Source organism: Parambassis ranga, chromosome 9 (genome assembly GCF_900634625.1).
Source record: "Parambassis ranga chromosome 9, fParRan2.1, whole genome shotgun sequence".
Taxonomy (NCBI): domain Eukaryota; kingdom Metazoa; phylum Chordata; class Actinopteri; family Ambassidae; genus Parambassis; species Parambassis ranga.
In genome coordinates, this window is record NC_041030.1 from 10,292,309 (window position 1) to 10,315,206 (window position 22,898).

The 22,898-nt window shown below is 41.6% G+C and overlaps 1 protein-coding gene across 1 annotated transcript in view; it reads right to left on the reverse strand.

Moving 5' to 3' along the window:
- LOC114441150 (ultraviolet-B receptor UVR8-like) overlaps positions 1–22,898 on the reverse strand; it is a 96,863-nt gene that overhangs the window by 24,398 nt on the left and 49,567 nt on the right. The window contains exon 5 of the mRNA XM_028413936.1: positions 8,310–8,422. Coding sequence (XP_028269737.1) covers positions 8,310–8,422 — 113 coding nt within the window. The remainder of the gene's footprint in view (positions 1–8,309; positions 8,423–22,898) is intronic.

A 22,898-nucleotide genomic window follows, 5' to 3' on the forward strand; every position in this document is an offset into this window, starting at 1 on the left:
GCCTCTGCTGAAATCAGCTCCAGTCCGGGACCATGTGACAAATGATTCCAATCTAGGCTGAGCGCCCTTGACTTGACCCTGACCGCTGTAGACAATAAGGGCAAGCTCAGTCACTGGAAAAGATGTTCTGCGCTAATAAACTGTGTGGACCAGGGGTAGCAGTGTGCAGCGGCATGGCTGGGGAGGGAGAGGGGGGGGTTCAGGGAGAGAGGGAGGGGGGAGAGAGTTCAGGTTCTGACCTCTCAGGTGCAGGTTGATAATGAGTCTCCCTGTTTGCTCTGTGAAAATGACCTCAGAGAGATGAAAGGAGCCAGAGCACAACAAAGAGCCCCATTCTCTACTCCCCTGAAATGGGATCATTCTTGAGGATTGGCTTATGAATGCACTTTCTATTTCATTGCTTTTAAAGGGCACTTAAGCCAAAATACAAACATGTAAAAGTAGTTGGGTCTAGATGCCGCCACACAGTCACTGAAACTAAGCACACCTACTCTCAGACCCCACACACGCAAACAAAAGCCAAACACACAAATAAAAGCAGGCGCTCACTTGCACACACCGACGATATCCCAAATCCTGCTTGTGCCTCCCCTTGTCTTCTTAATAAACCCTATAAAATGAGTGTGTTCTTGCCAAGCGTGGTGCCGTAAACATGCCACTCCAGAAAGGTTCTGGGCATCCCGCTAGTTATGCTAATGAAACCCCCACCCTCCTCTGTTTTTCACTCTCTCTTATCCTGCTGGCACAGCCTTCAGTCTTCCACAGTACACCACTCCATTGTCATCCCCTGCCCCTGTTCTGCTGGCATCAGACTAGATAATACACAGCAAAACGAAGATCCAACAGTCCTTGTAAAAAAAAACATGGCAACAGAATAATATGGTTATTATTTCTTTGAACTCAAAACCAGGGCATTGTTCTTCATTTTTGTGTCCCAATTTGTAGCAAAATATGGTACAAAATATGATTATCTTGACAATGTGCATGCATGGATGTCTAATTATAATGATATAAACAAGATTTCTAAGATAACAATAGGAAGGAAACAAGACAAGGTCATAATATACTGAACAAATGTACTGAACAAAATAACCCTCACTTCTGTTTGATGAGCTTTGAGTGGGCAAAGTTGTTCACAGCCAGAAAGCAGAGGCAGGGCTTCTTGTAGCGCTGATTCTGGCACTGTGGAGTGGATCAGAAGGTTCTTTGTCACAGGGACTTTAGAGAACTTAGTGGAACTTAGAACTTAGAGGCGGAAGTGCTGGGCACGACAGCAACCACTGAAGTGTGCTGAACTCTGCTGAGTGTCAATCTGGAAACCAGGATTATACCCTCCATCCTTTGGCTCCAAAATACAAAACCCACTTGTCACTCTGCAGTCCAAAGTTTTGTTTGTGTGAATCTAAGGCTGAGTAGGTGTGTGAGAATGCACATTTGTGCATCTCTGTGAAGGCGTGTGTGTGTGTCTTCATGCATCTTCAAGGCCTTGTGTGCATGTGGCTTTCTCAGAGTTTTTCAGTAAGCCAGGCCTCTGACATGTGGATTTGTGGCTTGACTGCAGAGGAGTTTATCACAGATAATTACGTAAGAATGTGCTGGAAAAGGAACAAACCACGGACAGTCTGGGCTGGCAGATGCTGAGCTTCGGCCTACACAGTGCCCCGTGCTCCCTGCACTCCAGACTCACACACTCCAGCCCCCACTGGGCCTCTCTAAGCTTGAAAGGGCAGCAGAGAAAACACAGAAACGCTGGAGAGCCCAAATGAGTTTCTCTTTTATTTCTCACCCTACAGCCCCCTCACCTCTCTTTCATGCACCATACTTTTCACACATTCAACACTGCACAGCTTACCGCATACAGAAGTGAAATGTTTTTTATTACCCTGCTACAAATGAGTTACTTTAAACATTATAACTGTAAATTTTCATCAGCAAAACTCGTATCAGCTGCCTACATTGATAAACAATAACAAGCATAAACATTTGTTTTATTTAACACAAACAAGCTACATAAAATTATTGATGACAAAAAATGTATTTACAGGTGTGGACACATCTGCTTATTTGCTAAAAAGGGCTATCATCACTACAAAAGGAGAACGAAAGATGACTCACAGACACATGATCAATCATCACCAAGATAAAAAGTCTGACTTTTATCATAGGTGCACTTAACTTAACTTAATAGAAGCAGTTTTGGTCTCTATAGGTTGTTTTGTAATATGAAGGAAAACCACACATAAAAGGGCTATTGAGAAGATGTTTGTCAAGTTCCCTCTTTTCTCCTCCACCATTACATGGAAATGATTTCTGATCACTGCCTAGCAGCCCCTAAATCAAACTGAGTGACCCCGATGCGAACATGACACTATATAGACCCATTGTAGGCTCATTCCACCATTCATCCCCTGTAGAAGTCATTACTTCCATATTTTACAGGTGTCAAAAGCATCATCAGTATACTGCATGTGTGAGTGTGGTGTGTAGGTGTGTATGAAACAAAGTGATCCAAGGAGGAGAGGCAAGGATGAAGATGTCAGAAAACAACACAGAGTGCTATAAGGCAATGCTGGCACTCATGCATGTTTGCAGAAGCTCTGCATATACTGTACATGCTGCCTTCAGAATTACCGTGTGTGTGCTAATGAAGGAGGGAGGGGTCATGTCTCTATTACAGATGGCATTGGGGGGAGGTGTCTACGTGCTGGTGTATGGAATAGGAAATAGAACTTTATAAGTGCAGTGGGGAGGGGGAAAAAAAATCTCTCCTCTGCCCTCTCAAGATAATGAAAACAGTGGAGCGGGAACTAAAATCTGACCACTGCAAAACTGAAACCGCAACAGAGGTAGGAAGATGAATAACCTTGTGCACCAGCCCACTGAATTCTGGGTATCAATGCCTTTTCAATTCACTTACTTTTTGTAATCATCAAGGTCAAAAGGCAATTTCTGCAACCGCAGAAATAAATAAAACAGGTTGGCAGCAAATTAAATAGAAAGGGGAACAAAGTCATGCCTCTAGCTAGGAACAGAAAAAAAACAAGGGAAGAAAATCTCACATGAAAGCTAATTTTAGATAACATCAAGCTTTGCCATTTGACTAATTGGAATACACTTCAGTCTTCATACAGAAATGCCATTAGCACTTAAAACATTTAGTGTGAAAGATTTTTGTTATGCAAAGCATTATTTTCCCATCCATGACTGCATCCAAAAGCTGCTGATAGTGAATACAGAAGGTTAATCCAATTGTTTGTTATTACATTACTTTAAAAGAACACTGATTATAACAGTTTTATTTCTTTCCGCTAAGACTTCACTTTATCTAATAAAAGCCAGTGTACTACTCCCACAAAATGTACAATACATCTACTGACAGAATAATCATACCAGCTGTAACTCACAGCACTGAACCCTGAAAAGTTACTAACAACAGGCCATTATGAAAAAGTAAACAAGTTGTTGGGTCACGCTGTTTATTCCTCAAGGTTACATCCTACCCCCTTGGTCCAGCCTCCTACTACATAGCCAGAGGTCTCTCATTTGTCTGGCTCTTTCGTCAGGGACAGAGTCCTCCTCGGTAGCAAGGAGACAGACACTTTTATTAAGTGTTGGCACCAGACAATGTGGCCTCCGCCTGTTTTCTAGTGCCCCCGATTCTGCTCTCTAGGCACATGATAAGATTTTGAGTTTGTTCTGACAAACAATACAGTATGTTTACTTTTTGTTCAAAAGGCCAGTGCAGTTTCTCAGCAGAAATAAAAAATAAAAAAAGGTTGAGGACAGTTTATTACTGTTTAGAAGCCTCCTTCTGAGAGTAGAGCAAGCTCACACAGGAAAGAGTAATGATATGTTTTAGGTCAATATTTTACACAATGATGCATTTTGGGAGGCACACCTCTACAAGGCATGTGTGAAACAATGGGTGTCATAACTGCCCCGCGCAGCTTATTAATCTTCCCTGGCCCCCGTAATCAATCTGTTTCTCCCCTTGCAAACACCGGTTACACTCCTGTGTTAAACGAGAGAACATCTTTCACCGTGGCACAAAAGGGTGGCTCCGGGATGGTGATGTCTCTCTCATACGAGGCAGCACAAAAGGACTTCCTCAGGATGTTTTTAAATCAATGGGAGCGAGATTAAGCAGGGGAAATGTTGCGAGAGCTGTCAGTACATCACGTTTTTCTTTCCATCAGCTGTGTTTGAATCAGTCAGGATAAGAGAAAGTATTTTTTTTACATATTAACAACCTAAATAATAGATTTCAGTAAACGACTTCCCAGAGCACAATAGTGTGTTTTGTCATCAAACCAGAGCAAGATTTTACAAGGCACGTCTGAAACATATGGCGTCATGCTTACAACTGGGAACCATTTGAGAGGTATGTTGTGAAGTCATACGGTAGTGCTCAGCTAAAATAATTCCATAGACGACAGCAAGGGGAAGTTGCCACTATTCTTGTTATTCCCCATTGTACAGTCATACTGCAGCAATTATTCAAAATCTTTGATTATCCTCAGAGAAGCGATGCAATCATGGCTGAAAATCAATTTCAGGGACATCAGAAAAAATCAAAAAGGCTCACACAGTGCCAACAGGGCCAAGGGTTTGTGCGAGAGAAGAGAGGGGATTTTTTTCTCATCATCGTTTCGGTTTTCCCTTTGCTGAGGGTAATCAGCCAGCAACACCACAGAGCTTGCTGTTAGTCAGAGCCAGATCCTGATCCTGTTCAGAGCTGCTAGTGATGTAGAGCCAGGTAGCATCCAATTAGTGCTTAGTGTAACTTAATGCAAAGTGTTGGCACTCAGCTCACCGAATCCAACTAGTTGTCATAGAATTTCCACGCTTCTTCTGTCAAATTCATGAACATTTGCTGATTTGCTCTGCCTTTTTAAGGCACCATGAAGTTGAAATGAGACATTTCCATCAATGCTGCGCCGTGTATGGCCATTTTCTGCTAAAACAGATTGGCCTGATTACTGATGAGACAGCAGGCACGTCAGCAACGTCTGCTTGATGCTTATTGACAACTGTGTTGCTTTAGAACCACATTTACTCCTTTTACATATAGAGCAATTTGTAATGGCACACGTTCCAAAGCTCTGTAATGGATGTAAATCCAATGAAAAATTTCATGATAAACTAAAAGCGTGTACCATTTTTAGTAAACATAGCTGCATGCAAAAACACACACATTGAACCAAGGCGTGTCTCTTCATATTCAGTCCATCTAGATGTCACGACAGTCAGCGACAAAATAAGAGATGATGTGAAGCACCTCATTTGACCCATTTCAATCCCTTTCAATCACCTTTTTTCACCATTTCTAATGCAGAGAGTAGACAGCTGTGATGAGCATCTAGCATCTAGTTCTAGTAGCAATCAGATGATCAAGTGTTGGCATGAGAAAGGAGCTTCCTCCCTGTGCCGTACTCCTCATCAGGGCTTCTACTACCCACTACTTTCTAACAGCATTAGCAGAGACTACACAGCAAAACAGTGGAAAATCTACTCCATCATGTTTCCTCGTCAGTGATGTCTTCTCTCTGACCTCTGCCTCTGTTTCAGTGACTCACATGAATATAGAAGATGGATGTGAGCCATCTTCTGAGGGGAGAGAGCCAAGCTCAACAAGAGACAGCCTTGTCAACCATGAAATGGTCTTTACAGAAGGAGTATGGACAAATTTGGATTGGTTGGAGGCACTTTAATCTCTGGGAAATTTCCTGACCTTTATTTTATATTGTGAGCCATAAAGATCAGGCAAAACGCTATCATAACAGGCGGTATAAAAGGAAAATGGTGGTCTATTATTCTCCATAATTCCTCTCTGGACATCTAACATCATTTACCCTGTATTCAGCCCTCATCACAGGACACCTCAATAGTTGTCCAATCTGTAGCTTTTTACCTCCCCCTTGGTGATTCCTTGTGACTCACTTGGCTCGGCAACCTTACACGAACACACAAACACATAGGGACTGCTGTTTGACCTCTGAGGTTCGGTGAGAGCATTAAATACTAATTACGCTGAGGACAGACTAAGCTGACTATGAGGTTGTAGCAATGCCTTAAGGAGGCCTGTGGGAAGTGACTTATTGGTCCCTGGGCATAATTGTGTAAGTGGGTGTGAGTAAACTAATAGAGTTTGTGTGCATGTGTGCACAACAGGGACATCAATATATAGACAAATATATATATATAAAAAAATATATATATTTTTATTCTTTTTTCCATCTCAGAAATGTCTGTGCTTTCAGGTTTCTTCTTGGTTTATGTATTTTATCCTGTGTCTAGCGCTACATTGCATCAAAGATGTCTCTTTTTTTCTTCATGGTTATCATTTCAGTCACATGGGTGCATGCTGTAATAACTCAATTTTATGTTCAAAATAAAACAGCAATACAGGAGAGAGAATATTACTAAATGCTCTAAAGGTAACCCTCAGAGAAATATCTGTTCTCTGCAGTGAATCTAAGACTGTTTGTGATGATCTGCTGTGGTTATCTGGCTGTTTCAGAGTCATGCCCTTTACTGTCCCTCTGTTATTTACCCACCAGACACACGCAGCTTGATAAATGTTTTGTCTGACCTTCTAAATTTGTTTTCCTTCCTCTTAACTGTGATTTTATTTCCCTTGGACAGGCCAGACACTGTGTGTGTGTGTGTGTGTGTGTGTGTGTGTGTGTGTGTGTGTGTGTGTGTGTGTGTGTGTGCTTACTGTGCGTACGTGATTTTGTGGATGTGTCTGCTTATTTATCTGTTAGTGAAAATAAAGGTTCTATAACCACAAAGATAAGACCAATCCTTTCATTATTGCAAATTGCTTCCATCAGTTGTCAATTTAAATAAACAACTCCGAACAAGGAAAGAATTTGAAACAACTGCTATCAGCCACTGACCATCCATCTCATGTGTGTCTGCTTCAGTCTGGAATGGGTTAAAGTCGCCACAGGCCAGAGCAGAGTCAACATCGGCCACGGCTTGGCTGGCCTACCCTGCCAGATCGATATCTGCAAATAATAAATTAGCTCCCCAGAGGGGTCGCGCTAAACCCTCAGCAACACTGCCCTGGAAAAGTCCACAATTGGTGTGTGCGAGACTCAATAAGCCAGGTGAATGACTGTGCAGGGGCACATCTTTAGCACTCCATAATAGAAAATTAATGGTGCTCAAATCAGTGCTGAGGGCACCCTGAGGGTTACCTAATAGGCCTAGTTAGAACTGTCATCCCTCCCAGAGTCGCCTAAAATATCACATGCAAACACAGGGAGCCAAGAAGAGGGGAAGGAATTGATGTGCAATTGTTCTCTCTGTGTGTGTGTGTGTGTGGTTAGCTGGGGTAGAACTGGAAGTGAAGGGGTTACAAAAAACAGACCAGGTAACAAAGTTGGAACTAGTACTGCTTAATTTAGTAAAGAATATTATTGAGGTTTTATCAGGAAGAGAAACTAAGGTAGCACAAACTTGTACCAAAATTCAAGTTAAGAAAATCTGCTAGCTTGTTCTGCAAGCGATTCACTGGCCCCACAGCAATATTTTATTAATAACCAGAATATTTAAATCAATTTTGGTGCATCATATTACCTTTCAAAACTGCATGTTGAGAAATTGTAGGTGTGTACTTAATGGATGGTTGCTTTAGAAAACACCAAAATGAATGAATGAAAATAATTAAATACCAGTAACTCATCCACCTCCATGCTAAAAAAATAGAACTAAACAAATAAAATTTAAATTAAAATTTGTAGATTTGTAAATATTAAGTAGATTAACAGTTCTGAATTCTGAAAGCATCTCAGGCTTGCGGCGTGCAGCATGAACTTGTCAAACCTACAGAGTTGCTTAAAAACAGATCTATATGTCCAACAGGCTTGTAATGAGCCTTAAAGCATATCTGATCACTTATTCTAGCTGCTTTATTTCCCCTCTTGTGAGAAACGCGTATTGGATTCAATAAACACATTTCATATTGATCTTAAGCCACGTAGCAGCACCCTCGTACCCATGCCTGACAAGATTTATTACAAGTTTACATGCTAAGTAGGAATGAAACCGCACACCAACTCAAGCACAAGAGCAAACACACACAAATGCACCCTACGCGCACACATGCATAAAGTTTAAATTGCAGATAATTTGTCATCAATATATCTCACACATGCACAATAATCCTCGCCCTTATTTGCCTATGCAATAATATCAGGGGGTTGGGACCGGTGGGGAGGGGTTTGGCTCCTCATCTCTCCTCCTATCCCCCTCAGGTCTGGACTTCGGCAAAGTGTCTGCTGCACTGACACTGAACTTACCCACATGCCGCCACACTGCCGTCCTCCAGTGCAAACAGAGTGTGTCGCTCTCCGCAGGCCACTTGAGATATTTTCAGAGATGATGGAGGGTTCTGGAACAAACGCGGTGCCAGCTGGAAAAAAATAAAGTTCCCAGTGAGGTGAAGAAACACACAGTATCTCTCAGTCGCTCTGTTGTTAAGTTGGTAGACTCCATCAGGCTGGCAAACATCCCAAAGACAGGCACAGCTACAGTAGATCCTCTCAGTGTAGATGAAGAAAGAACAACGTGAATAACAAGGCAACAAGAAAGAAACAGCATACTCCTTTATGGTGCTGAGCTGTGTAGATCTGATGTTTTTAAGTCCCTGTGTGTATGTCTGTCTTTCTGTGTGTGTGTTCATGCCAGTGCCACAAAGAAAAAATGAAACAGCCTATGAGAAGAAAAGAAAGCCTGGTTCCTCATCATGCGCTTGTTAGCTTGTCCAATCTATGGCAATCAGCACAGTCCCAGGGGTTGAAAGACACGAGGTGCTGGGGAAAGGGAAGCCGAGGCTGAGGAAAAGATCAATACTGCACTGTGAAACAAGAAGTGTGGGCTATTTACTCTCCATTGATCTGATGATGCTGGAGAAACACCTCACTCGGCTATTAAATTGAGGGTATAAGTCTAGTGTGGAGGGCTTTTTTTTCCTTCCTCTCTTTCTTCCTTCACCTCAAGGTCAAGAAAAAGCTAAAAACAAACAAAAATGGATCGCCTGGGCCTGGGAAAGTAATTAATCTGAATTAAAATGCCAAGGGAACAGACACTAGCTACCCATCTTAAGAGAAGTTTTGCTCAAAGCGACAACATGGCAGCAAAGGATGGACTACTAGAGGACAACATGATAAATACAAATTGACTGCTAGTAGGAGCCCAGCGGTGCTTACATGAGATACTTTAAGCTACAATTGTCACCTGCAAGAGAGAAGTAAAGAATAGAAAACAGCTGTTCTGCAGGCCCTTCTGGAGCATGTTAATCAATACAACACAAAGAGATAGACATTTGGCCAAGGCACTCTCCTCCATTTTCCAGCCTAACAATGATAACAAGACAGCTCAAACTGAAAGATGTCACATGCACCTATGATGATGGTACATAAACATTTTGATCACCACACTCATTTGTGTACTGCACAACCAACAATTATCAGGGCAAAAAAGCACAACACACGTTAATGTCAAGTATGTAACTGATGTAATACAATTTACCTGTATGTAATGTAACAAAGATACTGGGTGGTAAGGCATATGGAGTTACTTTAGATCAATAATGCAACTTCAACAATTCAAAAGTCCAAAATTAGATCAGTACTTTTGAAATTGGACCTGAATTAAAATTTTTCCCTTCTCAACAGCAATAGCTGTGAAAAAGGAAATAAATAACAACATGAAGGCACAGCATGAAATCACTGTAGCTTCACACCCAGTCTCATCTAATATTTTATCACAGAGTCAAAGAGATGCTCCAGCGAGAGCTCCTTAGAAAACACGAAGAAAGGAGTCTATTCCTGGTTTGTTTTTGTTTTTTTGTTTTTAATTTAATAAAACTAGTTTTATTTTACTGACTTTCCTGGACACTTTGTTGACAATATGACAAATGTTTTATTATAATAGTGTGTTTTATATTGATAACAGATTGATTTGAAGCAAAGCTTGCTGGCAAAATCCTTTACTTCACCATACTTTAACATTCACACACTTGGTGTGAAAGTCTCTCTCCCTCCATGTCTTTTCTTCTACTCCTTAGAGGAGAAGCCTTATTGACTGTGTGGCTGTATTACAACAAGCAGTCTCTAATGACTCCCTGAAGACCTCTCTATCCCTCCTGCCCGCCCTCCGTCTCTCTCTCTCTCTTTCTCCCTCTTTCTGTCTCTCTCTGTATGTCTCTCCTTCTCTGCCTGCTCTTCAGGCTCCAGTTCAGCAGCTAATTAACCCTCTCTAATAGCGTAGATTACATTAGCTTTGAGCGGCTCGCACCCTCCACCGGACTCGCACTGCCACACAATGAACCCAGCCTTGCTTTACAAATCTCCCCCTTCACAAGAGCACAATTATGAATTCAAACAACTTCTTATCCACACTCACTCATCCAGGGACAGAAGCCCTCCTCTGCAACCGCCCCACTCCTCCCCTGCCACCCATCTCCCAGGCCTTCACACAGAGAGTAATGAGAGAACTGAAGAGAGGAGACCACACAACAAGATGACTATGTGTGGGGAGTGGGATTTTGAGGTGGGTGCGGGGGGAAGGGACCCCTATTGGGTAAATCAGAGAGGTCACCATAGGTGTTTCATTGGGTGAGCCTACAGACGCACAGCGATAACCCTCCATTTTAATGTTCCTATTCAGAGCAAAATGGAATCTTAATTACTGTGAACAGATAGAGCTGGGAATACCAGGAACAAATGGAGGTTTATGCTTTAAGTGGTCAAAGAGAGGGAGTTTGATGCAAGAATGAATTACTTAAGTGAGTGGAAGCTGTTTTTTTTAACACATTGACAGAAAGACCAGAACATTTAAAGGCTTAATGAAGACTTTTCTTCCCTTCTATAAAGTTGTAGGTCGATCAATCAGCATGCATCTGAAAATACACTTGTTTGGATTAAATAGAATATAAGCCTGGTAGTATGGCTGGTTATATGCCTATGGTACTATTAAGCTGTGTAACACTGCAGCCACCATTCAACTGCAGGAGTTTAAGTGTGTTACAACCAGTGGAGTACCTGAGACAAGATAAAGGAACATTGAATCAATATGGGAAAAAGACATTTTTTTTTTTTTAAATTGAAAGTTTTTTTTATCTTTTGCAGCTCTTACAGCACTTAGTGGTGTTTTATGAATGATAATGTGATGAGATATGTAGGTGGGAGGGGGAAAGAAAAGGGCTTAAAAAAGGAATAAGATACAGAAGAAATGGATGTAATCTGCTCCGTCCAAATGTAAATTGGTACATTTGTAGTGAAAGAACACTCTCATGTTTCTTTGTCCGGACAAGTAATTTTCCCTCCGTCCCTCTTCTGTGAGGCTTGCCGTAGCAGCATTTTCTACAGCATAGAGCACTCTCCTTTCTATTTCAATAGGACAGCTCATTTGCTAGACTCCGAGCCCAAACTGCTGACTGGGTTTTTAAAGGCTGTGTACTTTGTGTGAGTGTGTATGAGCGTGTGTGCACAAGATTGTGCTAAAAGAGAGCTTCATGAAAGAAGGGTAGGAAAATGGAGGGAAAGAGCGGGAGAGAGAACACATTGTATCATTAAGGTACTCAGAGATCATTAGATATATAAGGGTTCTGCTATGCAAGGTCAGGGCTTCTGTGTTTTTCTAGGTCGGCAGCAGAGCAGTAAAACCAGTCTAATCAGTCGCTTCTCTTTTCCTCTCTTCTCCCTCGGTATCACTCCCTTCCTCCTTCATCTACAGGTAGTGTGGATTACAGCCCAGTTTATCCATGCTCCTGTATGTATTTACTAACATTACCAAGGCTCATGAGCCAAGGACGCCATTAAAACCACACAAAAGGCACAGAGGGGCTTTGAGCTCGATACAGGCCTCATTACAGCATAAAGTTTTTGGCTCCCTGTGTCGCTCCTAGGATGTGCAAGGATACTTTGAACAGGTGCAGCATATTGTCTGACTGACTAGTATTTTTTTTCCATTAAGGCTGTCATTTACAAAAGACTTCAGCAACTGAAAGTCTACCACAGATATGCGTGTTTGTGTGTGTGTGTGTGTGTATTTTTCTAAACACCATCACACCCTCGCCCAAGCTAAGATGGAAAATTAGCAAAGCCTGACTGGAATAAATGGGGCCTATCAATCAAACTTCCCTTTGGCTGAATCAGGAGAGAAAAACACATTTCCAAGAAGCATCATCACATCCACTCCAGTAACAGTATCAGAATGGAGGAGTATTAGTTGGCTGTTTCTGTGCCCGTACGGGATGAGACCAAGAAGAAAAGAGAAGTGTGTGTGTGTGTGTGTGTGTGTGAGAGAGAGAGCAAAAGATAGAGAGAGAGAAAGAATGCCTCACTTGGTCTTGACCATCTCATTAGGCTAATGTTTTTTTATAAGGCACTTCAAATGCCAAGGCATTGGTGGATTTAGTGTAAACTTAAATTCCATTACCTGGCAGGCATTAATTGCTCACTGAGCCCAGAGATCTTTCCCCAGGGGCCTCTATGTTTCCTCTCTGTCATCTGGTTAACTATTCTGTCTAGACTAACTTAGAGCACCATAATCCACCATAGGGATCAATAAACTGCACATAATTCAGCTCCAATAATGAGCTTTCACTTCAACACAAGCGCCGGCCCACTTCCCAAGGAACCAGCAGGGGCGTAAAATGATAATGTAATTATTAAAAGGACAGACAAAATGAGTAAGCACTTTCACACAGTGAGGGAGGGCGAGCCCGGCCTCAATTAGACACACTCAAAGCTATCATTGTTATTCGAGACAAAGCTAATCAAGGAGGAGATACAGGGGCATCCATTTCAGCAGGTAATGGAATGAAGCTCGCTGACTCTCCCATTTCCCCAGGCTCATGATGTTATAAAGGCCGCCCTGTAGTCACGCGTGAGTGGTCACTCTTTAATGGAGTGCAATGGATGTGGCTTCCAATCAGAGACACAGCAAAAGGGGACTCGGACTGGATAGGTTGAACATTAGCCTTCTTAAAGCGACACATAAAACCATATGTGATTATTTTACAGCTATAGTTTTCACTATTGAAGCAGCATTAAAGTTTTTAAATCTCTACAATACCATAAAATATTATTCACCCACAGCCCTTACCCTACACAGACCTAACCAGCAGCTACCAGCTCCAGATATTTGGCATGTGACAAAGCAATGTTTAACCACAGGCCTTATCTGTTAACTACTGTTTCTCCAATTATCTGCATCCTTGAACTCCGGTGAAATCAGGAGAAGCTAGTTTGTTTTTTACACCCAACTGCTTCTAATTCATCTGCAGGCTACAGGAGGTCCAGGGTGGATAAATCAGGCTTTTACGGAAGAGTTGCTCCCACTGTTTATCTGCTGGTGACATTTTCTGCATGGCCCCAACTGCACCATAATTACCCCACTTATTCACTAAACAGGAATCATGCCTGGCAGGAACCCCCTGCCACAAAGGTTGCAGGACTTAGGGCTATATTCAGCCTCCAGAGTTCAATGGCCATGGCTTCATGAAAGGACTGCATTCATTTGAACATCAGCATGGGTTCACTTTAGCGTGGTCTAAAAGAAGTTGGGGGCTAAACTGACTCGCCTCAATAGCCGGAACAAAGAGCATCATGGCTGATGACGATGATGAATTTACATCTGACTGCACATGCAGCACACCTTGGCACACTTTGAATGTCACAGTTCCCATAGTGGACTGGCATTTGGAGAGGATCCTCCTTGCCCCTAGAGCCTGCACACTGGGAGTGGATATCTATCCATATTCCAATGAGGTAGACTGTCAAGGGAAAATGACGCGTGTCAATGATTCTATCTACCATTATCTGAGCATACAACATAACCACTGTGCAATCACTTGGTAAAATTTATCACAATTTTACATTGGAGGATAATCCTATTTACTTCCTCTGTCTCACAGTCATTGCGTTTTTTTTTGTGATGATTTAATGATGCTCATTGTTTTAAGACGTGCCCAAATGAGGCTCAACTAAAAATGCCAATTAAAACTAGGGATAGTGTTTCCTAGAGTTCAGCATAGTCTTATCTGTCAAAGATAGAAAGCACAGATGGATGACAAGTGACAATGGGATATTTGGTTGAGGTTGTGCAGTAATGAGCGTCACATGAGTCCCATGTTCAAATTTCAGACGGCCTCTCCTGATCCTAAAGCTGCAATCAACACTGGGCCATCTGCAACGCTGCAAATTAGCATAATTGGTGTACATTACATGCTTATAGAGAGTACATTTTTATCCACAATACTTGGTCCTTTAACAAGATGAGCTCTGGAGATACTGGGAGAGCGACACTGTTGATTAGACACAGATAGTGGGAGCAGACAGTGAGACTTGTCCTGGTGAGAATAGATGAACCGACAATTGGAGTTTGGTGAACGGCCAGGTGTTGGGGCCAGAGTGCAAGTAGGCCAGCGCGCATCTAACACAAGAACCTCCACTACACCTGGAACTGCAGCTGAAATGATCGACAGCCTGGCCGTCTCATCAGACAGCTCTCAGACAGAACGCAGTCAACACTTAGGCCTCTTCCAGCTGCTCTACCAGAATAAATTGAACTTGATTAGAATTAATCGCATTCAAACCTGTGCAATTTGCAAATATCGGGGAAAATATTCAAGAAAATCTGCTTTGGAAGATTGTAAGCAGTGAACAAAGAGGGAAAACATAAGAGAACAGGTTCTTTTTGACCATGTGCTCTAACTATGCAGAATTAACTAAAAAGACAGATGTTGACAAGTGGTTGTTACAAAGAAGCCACTATATTATGCAGGGTCTTGTTCTGCATCAAAGACTCTTGCAGAAAGTGTTATTGTTGATAAAGTCACAGTGCTCTTTTATTATTAAACCTTATATAGGGAGTGAAAGTCACCATAAGTTAGCTGTCCTCTTCCATGTGTACATGAAAAGATGAAGTATGCAAACTGCCAGATTTTAAACTTGTATCTAATTGTCTCACGTCATGGGTCTGAGCCCGGGCATTGTTGCTTGAAGAATAAATTAGGTAATTCAATTAAAGTGCTTTCCAAAGACACATCGTAAGTGATGGAGAATGACTCTAACCCAGGCCTGAACTCCGTGCCCCTCCCATCGCTCCTCTTGCCTGACAAATGGATGGCGGTGTATAATTGAAACACATTGCTGCCAGCGTAGGTCAATAACATCGCTCTCTCTGCTCACCAGCACCAGATTAACAGACTCTATTTTATCTTCCCTCAGCCTGTCCCAGCTTGACAGAGAGGGAGCGTCAGCTGCTTATCCATAAAAGAGGCCGCTTATCTTGAAAATAAACAAATACATAAAGTGCAACAGCCTGCTGTCTGTCCAGGCAGTTAAGGGCTACTTAGTTTAAGGCAAACATGTGGGCAGTGTTTTGTTTAACACATCATCATATGAGACAATGCACTGTTGTCACTCCTGAAAAGCTGGACAGGCATTTTTACTTTAAACAAATAAAGACAGTGGTGTGTTCCACTCACCAACAACTTTTTATTTAAATCTCTCTTTAAGGTGCACAATTGTGAAGACCAATGTCAGCCAATGTCATTCACCAATGTTTGTGTAAAACAAGGACGTGCCTTTGGACATTTGTGATGGCTCTAAATAATTAACATTTTTGATAACAATTAAATCACCCTCACTTCTGTAAATGTATAATGCAAAGCCATCACTGTTTATGTGTGATAAACAGTGAGGATTAATTAGCTTAAGCACAAGTGTAATATGAAGCTAAAATGGGTGATTATATGTATTTAAGCCCAAGCATAACAAATCTACTGGCCTAAATTAATTTGATAAACAAATGGGAAAAGAAGGGTTAAGGTTCAAGGGTAAAAAAACTCCATTATCTCCTACTCCTCACTCCATGCTTTTATGTAATTATATGTTGGGTTAGACAGAGTTAATTGAATCTGGTCCATTGAATTTGTTTACAGTTTAGCCATAAGGATTGGAAGCAATAATTCCTGACTTTCAACATCAGACTAAATAAACACCAAGTATCAAAATAAAGTCCAATACATGCACACAGCGTTGCATGTGGCTGTTTATGTGGACTTACATGTGATTTGTGTAGGACGTCTGCATGTGGAAAACAAGCCTGTATGCATTTTAAACCTCGTGTTTACGCATGCACCCAAATTAACCATGGATGGATATTCAATTAAGTCTTTTGTCAGGGGGTCTATGTAGGGGCGGGACAGGATGCACAGTACAGTAATCCGTGATGCACAACAAGGTGGCAGCTCCATTGTCTGTCTGACAGATAGAAATTATTTGCCGGCATGCTCGACCAACAGATTAGACCACTTTTGGAGGGTGAGATAAGATGGCAGCCAGCACTATGGAAGGTTCCTCCTCTTCTATATCAAACAATGGCTCTAATCCATCCCCTTCGCACCATTGGGGTGTTTGACATTACTTTCGGGTATCCCACGCGCTTATTCTTCTTCACTTATTCCCCCTTTCATCAAGAGGAAGGCTTAAAACAGATGATTCTTCATCACGCAAATAAATGTGCATTTTATTACATGAACCAAAGCTAAAGTCAAAACACTTTCACTAGAGTTTTGACTTTTTTACCTCTTCGTGTCCTATTTGGCTTTCGGATTGAGTAACTCCCGGTCAGATGAGTCATATGGCAATTTTGCATTTAATTCTTTGCTAAATGCTGGCATGTCTGCCAGCTGTAAGCCTCTGTCCTTTCAGCCGGTACTGTACTTTTCCATGTATTTTATTATTGAATCATAACCTTGGTAAGGTTGCCTTCAGTTGAGTGAAATCATAACATTATAGATTTACACTGCAGAGGACTGACCTCAAACTTTGTCAACAGAAGATTCAACTGTAAAAACAATATGGTTCTTTGACATAGCAAGTAAATTATAAAAATGTATTACTACATTTTCTCTTTAAGTTTAAATACTGCTCAGGTAGACACATAACTATATCTGCTTTCACACATGGGATGCAAACCATTGTTGGCTTTATGAGTCTGTTGAAGTGACAGCCATAAATTAGGCATAGCTTCTTTGACACAAATGTTCATCACAGCTTTGTTTAGCTGTGGAATGCACGGGACATTTGCTGGAGAGGCAGGATCTGAGATTCCAGCCTCTCCTGACAGTATTTTCTTCATCAAAGTCTCAGCCAGGACTGACTGGCCTGGACTTCCTTTTTGTTGTAATTTTGTGGCTATTCATTAATACACCATACTGTGTTACACTGGGCTACATTAATAGTGATACATAAATGTTACCAGGTCAGAGATGTAATGTATTATCTGTCTGGAATTTAAATGATGTGTAAAAGCATGCCTGACAACCATCAGATGCACCTTTACAATAAATAAATCTGTCAGTGTAGATACATTTGTGCAGTACCAATTCCAGTATCAGTTGCATCCTCAAACATACACACAATGTTGCCAGAAGGTTCCATCAACAGCTGTCTGTTCCAGGGGCAACTGCCTATTTTATATTTGCTTAAGTAAAAGTGATTATTGCCAATTAGATGCCCATTAATTGTGCAAGCATGGGATGCTGCCAGCTGTTTACATGGGGGAGAAAAATAGCCCTTCTTTAATTTTCCCCATAAAGACAACAGCCAGTCTCCCTCTGCCAGCCAGAAAACATACTTAATATACTGGAAAGTGGAGAATGACAGAAGGGAGAGAACTTGCAAAGGTTTCTGTGGATGTTGTTTCTAGAAAACGTCGAAAGTTTTATATCCTTTGGGCAAACAAAGTGATGAATTAATCAACTGTTTAAAAATAAACCAATCTGGAAACCCGATCTGAATCGGGTCAAAAGTCTATTTGTTGAGCTATTTTGTCCCGAGCCTTTAACCGACCTAAGCAGAACTTCACAGCTTTGCAGTGCTGAATTCGTGATGAATGGTTGTCAGCTGCTCTGGCAATATGGACGGTTTTAAGCTGACCTCACAACAATAGCCCAAGACCCTCAGCTTGTGCCCTGAACCGACAGAAAGAGCTGAATTTAGTCTTTTCAGTGGTTAGCGACTGACCCGGGCACAGCCTGCTGAGTCTCAAAGCAGCACACCTTTATTCCCACAAGCCCAGCCCCTGCTCAGACACAGCTTAGGCTTCCAGGAAGAAGCATCTGTTGCAGGTGTCATTAGTTTACCTCTGACCCCTCTCTGAGCCGACCCTATTAGAGGAATGTAGACTGGACACAACCTGTCTCACCTCTAAAGATGGGTGCCGAGCTAGCTGATGCTGCAATTGTGGGTAGATGAGAGGGATAAATACGATTCAAGCTCTGTACAAGACTGTAGGAAAGATAAATGAATGTTGAAATTGAGGAAAATTATTCAACCATTTACAACCCCTGCTAGCACATCACTGTTATTCTATTTGTCTTTCACCACTTAAACTGTAAAATCATACAGAGAGCTGCGACCATTTCTCTCTGCGGTTTGTTGCCTCACTTCCACAAAATAACACATCATTGGACAGATAGCATCAATTCTGCCCACGGTAATCCCGCCACCTCTGGTTGTATCACTCATTCAATTTCAGCCACCAGCTACAGCAAACATTACACACTGCATCAACATTACCGGAGAGAGGCAGAACGGTGGAGAGCAGAGGGGGAAAAAGGGCTGTATCCATCATGTCATGATGCCCCTGTTATTGTGACAGATCAAATTCAGTGGCGTGTGTATGTCGGTTGTGTGTGTGTGTCCTGTTCCTATGTGTGAGGGATGCAAACTGTGGTCTCCTAGGCTGGCCTGATTGACATTTGTGTGACTGGAGATTCTGCGAGTGTATCTGTGAGGTTTTGCCTGACTTACATGACCTCCTTTTTACAAATATATATATATATATATATAAGTTCAAAATTAACTGGGAATAATTGTAATGTGAAGGCTAGCATATGGAGAGAATATGTTTTGGTTGTTTTAAATTCTGACATGCTGGCTGGTTGGCTACCTGGCTTATTGGTTGGATTGCTGCACTGTGTCCCTGCTCTGGGGGATGTGGGTTTGCAGTGCCGGCCTTTGAGGGCAGGTGGAAGATGAAGAGGCAGTGTCAGGCTGCCTTTTAATGGTCAGGAGTGTAGTTAGTTCCACTGACTCAAGCCTCTCCCCCGTGATGCTGGGTCCACTCCACATAACTGGCCATAATTCAACTCATTTGGCAGTTTGAGGTCTCGAAGGTCTAGGGATAAAAAGTGTGGAGAGGCCTAATGGCAGACGGAGGGACCAGCTGAGGGCACTTCTTACGAGATCTCCACAGGAGAACATTTCTGGAGCAGACCCTGGAAACCACAAAAATCCATTAGCTGCCAAACAGGAGGAACGGGCAGATCAAGAATAGAGAGACAAGAGGGCACGGTAAGCTATGGATGTAAAAGCTATCAAAGGCCAACAATAATTCTCCAATGCCAGTCAAAAACAGAAGTTGTTTTATACATTCAGTTTCCTTGTTTGACTACTTTAGATTCACTACCTAGAAATATTCACCACAAAGAACATTAGGCTAAATACCAGCAAATAAAAAGCACAACGTACAAAAACTGGGCCAACTTTCAAAAAGCAGGCACATACATGCACACAATATCTGTCAATTGTGTTTCATCTTTTGGTGTTGATTAAGACCAAGATGGAGTTGAGTGATAGTTAAGTGATGCGGTTTAAATTCAAAGCCCTACACAGCATCTGCGGTGAAAGCTTACAGAGGGAGAATCCACCACCATGCTGAGTGTCTGCGGCTCTGTGGGGCGCTAAGCCTCCTAAGGGGTATTAATTGAGATGTTGAAGGAATAAGTGGAATGGGACTGAGATGGGTCACAGTGTGTGTTTGATAGGAGAAAGGATATTTTGGCAAATTCCAGTCTGGGCATGTTTCAAGGGGCCCTTTGAGAGCATCTGTGAGAGAAATTTTTGAATTTGCGCATGTGTGCATATGTGTGTGTCTGTGTGTGTATGTGTGTGTTAATATGTTCGCGTAAATGAGAGAGAGAGCCCTGCTGACCTCCAAGTCGGAGTGTTCTGGCTACACAATTAAATGGTGTTGAAGCATGAGAATGAATAATCAATCTGGTTTATTATCACTGATGTGAAAATTATAATCGTGGTGAAAATGGCTAAGAAGGTTAAAATATTTCTGTATTATTATTATTCCAGCAGAAAATACTACAAAATCATAATGTGCATGTTTTATTTGTATCATATTATTAACTTTTAACTTGTGGAAACACACACTTCGTCTTCATGCCTGCACAAAAATACCACTGCCTGACATGTATTATATACCACAATTTTCTCATATGCAGGAAGCCAGCATCATCTGTGTATCATATCAAGATGGGAGGATGAGGGAGGAAAATGTTTAAATTTGACAAAGGGAGAGGTTTCCCAGCCCAAGTGGGTGTAATTTTGGGATTAGGATTCGCTGTACGCTGGTTAGGGGACATGTATATGATGTGAAGGTTAATCACAGGCTGCAGTTTTGTAATGCTAGTCGTCACTGCACTGCAGTGCAATCAGCACTGTGAGAAAATAAGTGGGTCACAATGCAAGACCTTGATTAAAATCGCAGTGATTATAGTGCGGCTTCAGCTCTGATTTTCTGGGTTTCCCAACATCTGTCCTCAAGAGGAGGGACCCCATATGAATGAAAATAGGCAATATAGACGTGTAAGCACGCTGGCAGACGCACTCCTTGGATGCACACACGTGCATCTATCTATCTATCTATCTATCTATCTATCTATCTATCTATCTATCTATCTATCTATCTATCTATCTATCTATCTATCTATCTATCGTATAAATATTAAATTATGTAATCAGTGTTAAGAGTACAAAAGCAGTATAACTGTCTGATTGATGTAGTTGTCCACCTTTTTCTACCGTGCCTGACAAGTTCGTTCTGAGCCTATATGTGAAAGTACAGGCTGTAGGAAACAAGGCTTGTGCCATTTAACAGCAATGTAAAATCAATATATGTTCTGAAATGGCAGGAAAAAACATCATTGTAAACTAGTTATTGATGTGTTAAAGTAATTTACACTTGCTAGTACAAGACAGATCGTGGCAATATTTATTTAGCTGGCAAGCTGGCGGTGGGAAAACGATACGGCAGCTGCAGCTATCACCAGATGCTGGTGTTACAATGTCCGTCCATCAAACTGTCCCCCCTCTACCCCCCCCCTCCCCTTCCCCTCTTTTCCTACTCACTACCCTCCTCCTTCACTTTCCCAAATGACTGGCTCCCTTTTTGCTGCAACCTGACAGTCTTAAAACAACTGTATAATTAGAGCTGCATCTGTCACGCAGGTTTATCTGGGCTTTCAGTTTGGGGAGTCACAGGTTGTGGGGAAACTCTTGAGGACAAAACAGTGGAGCAAAAGGAGGAAGGGACAGCACTTTTGTCAATAAACACTGTGGTTTACTCATGCAAATATTAATTATTACTGTTTGTTAATTGTATTTTTTTACATACAGTATAGCAGCAGAGATTTACAACACAGAGAACTGCAAAAAAACTATCAGACAGAATGTGAGCAACGCAATTAGTCAGTACAGCATGTAAAAAAAAAAAGCCAAAGGGAGGGAAAAAAATAGATAATATGCAGCTGTATGTTGAGCCATCCCACTATCAGCTGCTGCAATTAGGGAGCACAATGTAAAATGTCACAGCGGATCTGTATCATCGGCAGCCCTGTCACAGGAAAAGGCCAGGAAGAGAGAGGAAGCGCAGAGTATGGAGAATCCCATCGGCCAAGCCTGCTTTAGTAATGTGAGAGAGAAGATGGTGTAACATTATGGCTGGACAAGTCTCGGACTTGAGTTCAGATGCTGTCACGTCACCCTATTCCTATTAGGGAGTGAGAAGAAATATGATTAACTAGCAGTCTGAATTAGTGTTCTAGGGTGGTGCAATGCAGGAGGGCACAAGTGTACAGACGGCAGGGATAAGGGTATCAATAGTTGTACAAAAAACTGATAGGTTACTGAAAGTATAAAGTCAGTGTGAATTCATTAATAAATCCAACAATGTAGAATGTTTTTGTTCAGATTTGTTATATTAATGTATGACATTTAGACCCAGAAGAGATATCGATAAAATGAGATCAAATAAAACAGAATAATGTTCTAAACTGAACCATATAAATCTGATTTCCTCTATTGTCCTGACTGAATGACTTTCATGCTTCCACTTTCCATCTATATTAAGAAAATAATGGTGACGAAAGATGCCTTTTAATTTTCAGCTCAGCATCATTTTGACATGTGTAACTGATGAATCTCCGCAGGATATAATAAATCATTTGCAGATTTTCTCCCCGTTTTGATCAAGTTGGGATGACCAGACTTCTGCCCGGACTCATTACATTTGGGAAACAGATTAAAAGCACGTCCAGGCATGCTCTCTTTTACTGTCATTACACACCCTGCTCTGGCTTCTTAACAACAGGAGAATTATCACCTCTGCACATGCACCCATAGACTCACACTGGCAGATATCTGTTCACAGATAAACACACAAGAAGCAAAATGACATTTGTTTGAAAGAAAGCAAACTCCTATTGCTGATTTAGGTCTTTGTCTGTTGTCTAGGTTACATGCCGTGATCTCTACATTGTCAAAACACATGGAACTGCTGGACAGTTGATAGTATTTAGGAACAGAAGGGGGAACATTTGAAAGATTATTCCTCTATGTGCCTCGTTGCTGGAGCAACAGTAAAACTGATTGAGGGACCAAAGCATAATATAAGCTCCCTCTAGTGGCTATAGAGTGTATTGCAATGAAGGCCATGTTTAAGGAAAGAGTTGTGCTTTTTAATGGGTTACTTTTTTTTTGGTAATGCTAAAAAGGAAATCTTTGTATTGAAAGCTT